This window comes from Spea bombifrons, chromosome 10 (genome assembly GCF_027358695.1).
Source record: "Spea bombifrons isolate aSpeBom1 chromosome 10, aSpeBom1.2.pri, whole genome shotgun sequence".
Lineage (NCBI taxonomy): Eukaryota > Metazoa > Chordata > Amphibia > Anura > Pelobatidae > Spea > Spea bombifrons.
The window spans coordinates 20321870-20332650 of NC_071096.1; the positions used below are offsets into that span (position 1 = coordinate 20321870).

The 10781-nt window shown below is 41.1% G+C and overlaps 1 protein-coding gene across 1 annotated transcript in view; it reads left to right on the top strand.

The window, feature by feature from the left end:
- LOC128467150 (uncharacterized) overlaps positions 1 to 4956 on the top strand; it is a 30769-nt gene extending 25813 nt beyond the window's left edge. Inside the window, 2 exon segments of the mRNA XM_053448681.1 lie at positions 1099 to 1196; positions 4601 to 4956. Of these exon segments, the coding sequence (XP_053304656.1) occupies positions 1099 to 1196; positions 4601 to 4809 (307 nt within the window). The 3' untranslated portion in view covers positions 4810 to 4956.
- The last annotated feature ends 5825 nt before the right edge of the window (positions 4957 to 10781 follow it).

Consider the following 10781-nt stretch of genomic DNA (forward strand, 5'->3'; position numbering starts at 1 on the left):
ATTAGTGCATGGAAAGGGTTAAAATACCAGCATTTGAAATACCTTGGAGTGTCTAGTTTCCAAAAATATATGGTTTCATGGGGATAAATTGAGTGAACCGGCTTCAAAGATGTTCCAAAGAGGAGATGGAGGCAGAATGACCAGATATGGAAAGAAAGGTTTGGAAATCATAAAACGCTACTTGTACTTATTGCCCTATAACTTACAAAAAACAGCAAAAAAACATAAAAACATTGGGTATTTCTAAACTCAGGACAAATAGTAGAATATATTTAGCTGTTTTTTTTTTACTTGCTTTTGTCGATGAGTAAAAGATTTTTCAAATAAAAGTCATTAAAAGGTGGTTTTTTTTTTTTTTTTTTTTTTTTTTTTTTTTTTTCAATTTTCACCATGTTTTATTACTTTTTTTATAGTAAATTAGATGATATGATCAAAATCAATCAATGGTATCTGAATAAAGCCCATCATGTCCTGAAAAAAACAACATATAAATTGTGTGGGTACACTACATGGGTGAGGAGAATTACATTTAAACACAAACACCGCAAAAGTGTTAAAACAGGCTCGGTCCCAAACGGTACATAGAGAAAAATAAGCCCGGTCCTTAAGGGGTTAAGAGTGCTAATAATCTCAGCTCGTTACCTGTATAAAAGACACCTGGGAGCCAAACATTGTGCTGAGTGATAGGGGATCAAATACTTATTTCAGTAAAATGCAAATCAATGTATAACTTTATTTGAAATGTGTTATTCTAGATTTTGTTTTTGATTCTGTCTCTTACTGTTCAAATTATACCATTAAAATTATAGACTGATCATGTCTTGGTCAGTCAGCAAACGTACAAAATCAGCAGATGATAAAAATCACGTGACTCTGCTGGGTTCATGGGCGGAACAAGAGAAGAGACGCTGTGAGGGAGCAATGCGAAGGCAGCTGTGAGGGATTAACGCCCGCAGCACCCGAGAGACCGCCCGCATCCCAATGCAGTCCTCTAGTTTAGAGCTCTTCTAGGCCAGTCTACAGCGTTTACAATTTAATGTAGGATCTGAAATTGTTATGAATTATTGCTACTGACCTCCCTTTTTTGTCAATATCCAGCTGGCATGCAGCATCCCCCATCTCAGATACTCACTTTCTGATTCATGGTGGCTATGACGGCAATCAGGCTCTAAGTGATACCCACATATTCAACACAGGTAACACTTGTAAAATGTAACCTTTTTTTATGTAGCATATATAGTCTCATCATCTTGAATGACCTATGTTATGGATAAAATATTACTGAAACTTATTAGAAATGTGTGCTATACATAAAATTAAACAGGGCACAAACTCAAGACAAAAATGGTGGTAGGGCATTTGGGGATAAAAATTGGTTCCTGTAGGGAGTTAAGACTGGGTGAGAAGTTTTTGAATGTGCTGCTTTATCGAAATATGCAGCATAGGGATCTGTTCACTTAAGGCAGAGCCGACACTGGAGTTATGGTTTCAACTCTTTGACTTTACTGTACCCAAGTGAACTAATGGTGCAGAAATAGCTTGGTTGGTTCTGAAGTGAGGTTTCATCTGTCCTCTTATTTAAAAAGGTTATGCCAAATCCAGCTTAGCCCTTCTTGCTGCCTGTGTTGGTCAAGAACCAGAAACCTGCCAGTATTGGTTACTCTTAACAAATAGTGATTCAAGGAAACTGATAGAATAACTCTCCCACAAACTCACAAGATGTCACATCTTCCTAGCAAACAGTGTTTTTTCTGAGCTCTGTAAGCTGCACACACTATCACCAAATGTACGTTACTATAGGATGGATTTCCAAAAACAAATTTGCTGCCTTTTGACAATATTTAGCAGAAAGCAATAGTTAACAAGAAAACAGACAAGGTAAAGATCACAACAATCTAAGGCGACTGTAAATTAATTAGATTAATGCAAAGGGGCTAGGAGAAGGAAAGATATGAGGGGACTCTTCTGCCTGAACAGTGAACTAGAATTAAATGCAGGGACTGGTATATAAAGTATTGGTAATGGTCCAGGAATCCTGTTGCCAGGTTTAGTCTGTCTTTGGTGGTTGTTAAATCATCTCTGGTCTTGTCACTTTCATATAAGTGACTTTATTCTTAAATACATTAATGATTTGAACAAAGAAATATTAAATAACCTTAACATATAGCTTGGAGATAAGGGGGTGATATAGAAATATTTAAATACATGGTTCAACCCAAGTACTTGCAGGAAGTATATTTCAAAGAAGGAGAAATGTTAGGACAAGAGGTCATAGTCAAAAACTAGAGGGTCGTGGGCTTAGGTGTAATTTTAAGAAAGCATTACTTACCTGGAATAGCCTAATGATAGAAGTTATAGAGGACAATGCTGTGAGGGAATTTAAAAGTGAAAGATGTAGTTGGGGTGCCTTGTGTTGTGTGCATAGCTAGCTGGAGTTTGGTGAAGCAGCGTCTTTGAAAACGTCCTTGTTCCCTTGGTGTGTGCAGCCTGATGTTTTTATTTCTTCATTGTGCTCAAGCTTTACCTCTCCCAGCCTGACAATGGACCAAATGGTGTGCTGAAATCCTGTAGTGACATCAGACACCACTTGCGTGAAGTTGTATCTTGGCAAAAACAAGGCCACGATTTGCAGACTTGTCAGCCATACGCTGCTTCCGTATGGGATGTTGGATGCCATTTTGGGGCCTCCATACTTAAGCGATGATGTTGCATGCTACCTTGCATGTTTTCTGTGCTCCAGGAGGCTGACCTAGATAGACCAGATGGTTATCAGCTGTCAGATGGTTATCAGCTGTTATCAGCCTTTTGGTAGTTTTTTTTCATCCCACAGGCCATGAAGAGACAGCTTCTATGAAGCTGCAGTGAAAGTGCCTGTCAGCAACGGAGGTTCACAAAACACCAGGGAGTCGGGGGAGAGAGGCAGAGTGGTGTATGGGAGCCACCCTCCCATACACCACTCTGGCTCCTCCCCCTCCTATACGCCACTCTTCCTCTCTACCCGGCTCCCTGGTGCCTTGTGAACCTCCGTTGCTGACAGGAGGCAGAGTGGAGTATGGGAGGGGGGAGGAGGCAGAGTGGAGTATGGGAGGGGCGAGGAGCCAGAGTGGTGTATGGATGAGTTATAGTGCTGTATGGGGGGTATAATGAATTTCAGGGTAGCAGAGTGGTGTATGGGGGTGTAATGAATTTCGGGGAGGCAGAATGGCATATCTGGGGGAGTTAGAGTGGTGTATGGGGGGTATAATGAATTTCAGAGTGGCATATCTGGGGGAGGCAGAGTGGTGAATCAGGGAGTATAATGAATTTCAGGGTGGTGCAGGGCATTTATGGGGAGCGGAGTGGCATATCGGGGTGCACAGTGGCATATAGGGAGGTCTAAGGCATAAATGGGGGCGAGTGGCATATTGGAAGTTATAAGGCATATAGGGGGTATAAGGCATATCAGGGGGCTCAGTTGCATATAAGGTATATCGGGCCACAGTGGCATATCAGGGGGCACAGTGGAATCTCTGGTATATGAGGTAAAAGGCATATATGGGGGCAGAGTGGTAAGCTGGGGGTCAGATGTGCATAACTGGGGGCAGTTTGGTAAATAAAAGAAAATATAAACGAGGCTTTTTCTGTTTTTATTAAATATGAAATAGTTAACATATGAATTAATATTTACTAATAACTTTGTATTAAAACCTAGTTTGAGAAACACTGTTTGGGTTCTTGTAGCTTTTATTATGTCAGTAAAATAAGAAGGTGAATAGAGAGGCCATTGCAATAAAGAAATGAAAGTGTAAATTGTATGTTTTTTATTACATTATTTTAAATTAAAAAAAAATTGCATTTTTTTATCAGATTAATCGATTAATCTAAAAAAATAATCGGCCAACTAATCAATTATTAAAATAATCGTTAGTTGCAGCCTTAGTGTAAGGGCAGTGTATGTGTATGGACAGGTGTGTGTGTAAGGGCAGTATATGTGTGTTTGTAAGCTGGTGTGTACGTTTATGTGTGTAAAGGAAGGGGTGTGTGTAAATGTTAGGGAGAGCTGACCACCCAATCCAAGCAGGCTCTGTATACAACAACCAGCCAATCACTGGTAAGGTACATCGCTTGCCGTGACTGGCTGGTTGTTGTATACTGGGCAGAGGGGTAGTTTTACACGGCGAGTATAGCCCAAACTCTATATTTTAACTGGAAAAGTTGGGGGTCGTCTTATACGCCGGAAAATACGGTAGTTTTAGATTCTAGAAATGTTATGCCATGTGATCTTCTTTCAACAAATGTCTTGTTTTCTGGCACATTTTTTTGTTTACAGGATTGTGTTTTATAGCTTGGGCTCAGGCCACTGATGCCAAATTCATTTAACTTCTAGTCAAGATTTCACATGTAACTTTACAAATTAAGTTTTGTTTTAAATTAGGTGCTTTATTCAGTCATCACATGGAAAACTTAAAATGTAATAATAAAGCCAATTTTATAAAAAAGGTTAAGTATGTATGTATTATAAGTTCTTTATGAAAATGTTGGGTTGTTAATGTCGGATTCATAAAAACAATCTTCATATGCAGTCTTACAAAGAAGGTACTTTTTCTTTTTGTCTTTTCAGTCACCAAGGCTTGGACTTCATTGATTCACAAATCCTTGCCTCGCTTGCCCCGTGCTGGGCATTCCATGCTACCTCTGCCAAGGGTAAAAGAAGAGAGAAGTGAGAAGGGAATCACACAGGATCTACTGATATTTGGAGGAGGAGATAACGAGGGGCAGTTTTATAGAGACACTGTAAGACTGTACCTTACAGACCACTTTATACAGTAGAAAAATGTGGGTTCTCTCAGACACCATGGCCATGACATCTCAAAGTTTTCTTTAGATGCCTGTACACAGTGACAAATCCCAACCTAGGGCAGCAGGTCAGGGAGTACAGCAGTCCCCCTGGTACAAGATTTGCCGTTGATGCTGTGCCGACTCAGTGCGGCCTCCGTAGACTTAATTGATGGCAATGTGTGTCTTTTTAGATACAGTAAGCTGTTTCTTAAAGCCCCCCCAATGTCTTTTTATTAGACTCATTCTGTGGAGGGGACTGGGGGCACTGCCCTATTTTGAGCTCAGGGAAGCCCCCAAGTTAAATACAGCACTGCTTATTCATAGTGTTTTTTTATATAATAACAAATATTTTGTGTGTTTCTGGTTTAAAAAAAAAAGTTTCTCTGGTTGAATTGATGTAGCTAGGTTGTCTATCTAAATGCACAACGCCAAGCTAGAATTCACTGATGAAAACACAGATGTTTATAATCTCATAGATATTTATAATCCATTTTGTTAATTATAGATTTATATTCCTCCAGTTTTTTTGTACGTGGCCTCTGTGACAGGTAACTGAAAGTGAAGTTACTAAAGGTTTCATTTTCCCCCCATAATTTAAAAATACCAATTATTCAGATTATTGCATTTCAGTATAAAGGCCTCCATTTAGACAACAAGGACCTCAGCATTTTTGCACCTCACAAAATATTTGGACATAAAGGTGCCACTAGCAATATGTAGTTGAAATCCTGACATAGTTTTGATGTTATTGCAGGCTGTTGCAGACAAGAAAAATACCATATCACAAGGTTATTATTTCTAGTTGAATCAATACACTTTCTATGAATAATCACTTCTGTTACTCCTGTCTGTGTAACTATTTTGTCAAAAAGAAGTTGGGATCCCTAACTTCAATCTCTTGATACTGATAAAAATAGTAGAGATGTTACGTGCCCGCATATGCTGCGCTCCTCTTCCCTGCATTCTTCTCAAAGAAGATTACGTCAAACATAAGATAGCTGCAGATTCCAACACCGGGAGTGATGTTTTAACTGATTTTGGCCCCTTCCTTCCAGTTCCTGTTTAAACCTCCCAGTTTCCTCCCAGATGGTCGCCTATGGTTATAGTGCTTGTTATCCTCCTCAGTCCAATCCTGACCATGGCGTGTTATCCATTGATCCTGTCTCCTGGTATCCTGACTTCGGCTTGTTTGACCATGTTACCGCTACCCTTGGGTTCTACCTGACAGGGGAAATAGATTTCTTTAACGTGTTTTTTTGATCATGCATGTCTTGAGTTTATTATGTTAAAATTATTTCAGAAAATCATTGTGCTTTTTTTGGTAACATAAACATTTTGTGCATTTAGATTTCATTATAAACATTGAAATGACTAAAATCTCTCTACAGGCTGCAAAACAAAGGAAAGATACTAAATGGAAAATGCTACTGTCCCATCACTAGAGGCTGACCATTTCATTACGTACACTGTGCTGGTTATGCCAGAACTTTTCAGTTTGATTTTATCAGATTGTAATACTTGCACAGAAAACACAGAAAAAATTGTGGCAGGTACCTTCTGTGTACCTTTATTAAATTTCTGGGAGATGTGAATGGCCAAACAGTTATCTGCTGCTTGCCAGTGGGCACAAGTACTATAACTACCCAAACCTCCCTGGAGTTGTCTCACTTTCCAGGGAGTCCAGTAAAACTCCCTTATTTATTTAGTGATAGTGCTCTCCTCGAGATTCTGGGAAAAGTTGGATGGGTTGTGGCTCTGAAGTATCTTCTAACAGTAAAAACATCCATCTTGTCGTGAGTGGCGTGGACCTTTCCTTTCAGGGTTGAATCCCTACAGTTGATCAACAATTCAATGATACAAGATGTTTTATGACTTTCATTAAATTAGTCATCACTGGATGCTTCAGTCTGCCTTGACCACGACTTTTTGCACGGTTATCGGTGCAGTATGGATAGAGATCCCACTCGGGCCCTCTTGAATGTTTTTATGCCACTAATTTCACTTAGCCCACTTTATTGGTTTTTTTTTTTCTTCTTAAATAAATGAAAAGAAAACTCCATCTCCAGACTTGCATTAGGGACAGGGAAGCGATCATCTATCTCAGGGTCTCCACAGACCCTGCCCGAGATACCCTGTCCTCTGCTGACCTTCCTGTTGAAGTCCACAGTGATGGGCATTCCTTATGTAACAACTTAGTGGCGCTCACACTGGCAGCTGTTACAAACAACTGGTCAGCCTGAAGCCGGCAATGCTGGCGTCTGCTGACAGAGGGCAGCCTAGGCTGTTAGACTGCCTGATCTACCATGCTGCAGCAGGGAGCTGTGACTTAAGTGACAGCTGTAAGAGAGGTGGGTCTTTTACATCATAAAGTAAAAAAATTCAACTTTATTATTTTATGAATAGATGATTGATTAGTGACACTTCCGGTCATTAATAGCTTTTTTTTATTTAAATTTTACAATATTATAATTTGTAACCTAATAAAATGCTATGTGATCACTGATTAATGACCCTTTAGGTGACTGTTCATTGATCAGTATTGCCATTTAATAGTCAGTGACATAATCTGTTCATCTCTATTGTCACATTTCCACCCTTCATTCCTGTCTCCTGTATGAATTATACTGGTTTTGTGGCTATTTCCACTTTCAGCCTCTAGTGGCTTTTTGGAACTTTCTACAATCTGATGGTGTCACCTGGGACTCGTTAACAACCTTATCCTGTGCAGCCCAGCCATGCTGCTGCTATCTGCAAATAGGGCATTTGCGTTGTTTGAGTGTGGTAGCCTTGTGTTGTGACTCTGGCATTTGCGCACTGATCAATTGCTGTTAGCTGTGCCTTTTTCCCTTAGTAGTACCGGGGACCCCTTAACCTGGGGGCTTAATCACCTGAGGAAGGGTTCCCGTGTCTCCTGTTGCGGATTAGGTACCTGCCCTGTTCTTTTTTTTGGCTCCCAGCCAGGTGTCCTGCCAGTCGGCCACAGAGCAGTGCCCATCAGCCCGGCCAAGAGCTTCCAGCTTCTGCCCTGCCTAAGGGTTTCCAGACTGTCATGTCAGCATTGGCGTAACTACAGGGGGCACAGTGTGACCACTGCAACCCCTTGTTCGTGTCTCCTCATACCAATTCAAAATAGTTTAGAAGGGCCCTTTCTAAACTATTTTGATCTGACACGGGAAGCGAGAAGTGTATCGGGGTCAAGTGATTTAGATGCTTATGTTTACACCCCATAGTTTGGTTAAAAGTTGGAAATTGCATAGGAAGAATGTTCTGCAACATGATTGATATGACCACGCACTTGGACTTCCTGGGTGTGCACCCACACAAAAGCAGGACTATAAGGCTATTTACACATATGGGAATAGGTTAGATGACTTCGACCCGTATGGCTAGTCTAACTGATCATCCTGCACCACACACAATTATCTTCGCATACTTTATTGAAATATTGAGACTAAATTCCCCACTGAAAAGAAAAACTGTCCTTACCCATCTTAAAAAAGCTACACCCATTTTTTTCTTAGTGCACCGAGGATTAATGAAAGTTTATCTGCCATGTGCTCTAGCAAATCTAGCAACAAACTTAGTAGTATTACGTTGTGAAGAAAGTTGTCCGAGACACAGATTGGTTACTCTTAGTGGGGGGAACCACTTACTTTGGTCAATATCTATAACCCCGAATGTAAAACACTTGTTCCCTGCACAACTGTATACCACTCATTCTCTATGACTATGAACCTCATTCTGGGTGGATATTTTAATGTAACTGTTAATAACCAGCTAGACCCTCCAAACCGCCCTGTAGATATCCAATTTTTTACTCAACTGCCTTGATAGATCGCTTTAGTCTGATTGACTCCTGGAAAAACAGTGATCTGACAGACAGACAATACTCTTTTTATTCTCATAATTCCAGAAGCCCTGATGAATAGATTAATAAATTCCCAGGTGGGAACATTTGCTGTTTTTAGATCATGCCCTGGTCTGGACTGACATACAGACCCCATGGATGTTATTTATCCCGCAGTTGGAGGTTTCCTCCCTTGTTAAATCGTTCCGACTACAATTATGTAGACAACAATCTGGAACACCTTGGCAATATCTGTCTCTTTTGGGAGGCTTTAAAGTCATGTGAGGCCATATAATCTCCTATTTGGCTGGACGCAGGAGGGAGGCCAATTAAGCTCTTACGGCATGGGACGAAGTTATCTGCAGCATAATGTGCCCGCATATGGCTGAACTCTGCAGAAACTGTCAGACTTTATAAAGAGTCTAAAGCTTTATATGATCTCTGGGCAACTGAGAAGGCCCAGTTATCTTACAATTTCAATAGGAACAAATTTATTAGGTGGGGGAAACCGCTCTGGTAAACTACTAGGTGATGTAATCAGACACTCCAGAACTAAGTACCATAGCGCACTTAAACTAATTGATGGCAACCAAGAGATCACAGATTCAGTTGAAATTATTGCTGCCTTCGGTGATTATTTTCATAACATCTATAAAGCTGAGGCTAATAACATTTCTGACATTTTCTCAGTGCTCCAACAAGCCAACATTTCCAAATTAGATTCCCTTAAAAAGAGAGCTACTTGGTGCCCCCATTACTATTCCTGAAATTAGATTAGCAATTACTGCGTTTCCTCGGTTATAAGACGATCCCCAAAAGTTGAATATTAATTTAGGAAAAGAAAAAGCCTGAATATAAGACTACCCTATAGGAAAAAAAGTTTTACTAGTAAATATTAATTCACATGTAAACTAATTTTTTATATTTAATAAAAGCTATGATTGAGAAAAATGCATTTCTTGGGTTTATTTCCTTTTTATTTGCCAACCTGCCCCCAGATATGCTTTATATCCCCTATATGCCACTCTGCCCCAGATATGCCTTATACCCCCTATTTGCCACTCTGCATTCCTAATATGCATCTTACCCCCTATATGCCAATCTGCCCCCCAGATATGCCTTATACCCCCTGTTTTGCCACTCTGCCTTCCTCATATGCATTATAGCCCCCTATTTGCAACTCTGCCTCCCTGATATGCCTTATACCCCCTATATGCCATTCTGTCGCTCTCGACTTACCAATGCATCCCCAGATTTGTCCCCCGTGCTTCAGACTCCCTGGTGTCTAGTGGGGCAGCCGGTGAACGTCTGTGGAGGTAAACAACCTCCACTTCTGCCTCTGCATTCTATGACTGAGCACCCAATGGAAGTTCTGTATTGCAGTTGAGGTTGTCTGTATGCATCACCGTTCACCGGATCAAGGTCAGCTGCAGCGCTGCTGGGGATCCTCCTCTCTGGCAGCCGGTGCACGCCTGCGCAATGCGAGCAGACAGCGTCCGGAGCTACCCAGCACTTCCCCCGGAGCTACCCAGAGCTTCCGACTGAGCTTTTATGACTGAGCACCGGAAGGTCATGTCATGCCGGCACTCCGTCATAGAAGCCCCAGAGGAAGTGCCGGGCAGCAAAGGAGGATGTCTGCAAGCATCATGCAGGCGTTCACCGGCTGCTGGAGAGGAGGATCCAGGTCCCCTGCAGCGCTGCTTCTGTGTTAGTCTCCTTAAGAAGGGGGAGATGCTCATTGCTTTGCCTGGCATTTTATGGCTCTACTCGCAGGCTCTTCGCTGAGTGACCTGCGTCTAAGGGACTTCTCCTGCACCAGGACTCTGGAACTTATTCTCATACCTACCGCCACAGGTTCACGGTTATAATATCGTTTCCCGCTGATTGGGGGTTGTTTATTTTAGGGAAAAGAAAAATGTTGATGCGCTAAGCTAGTCTTAGGCTCAAATAATACAAATGAATAATACGAGCCCTACCAAACAGGTGTAAGCATGCTGCAAATACAGTGTATTGGCTGTACAATGTATACAAAAAACAAAAACTGCTTCTTCCCCAAAGTGTGCAACAAATATATAAACATGATATAAATGAGAAGTTTTGGTTATATGAATTGGCC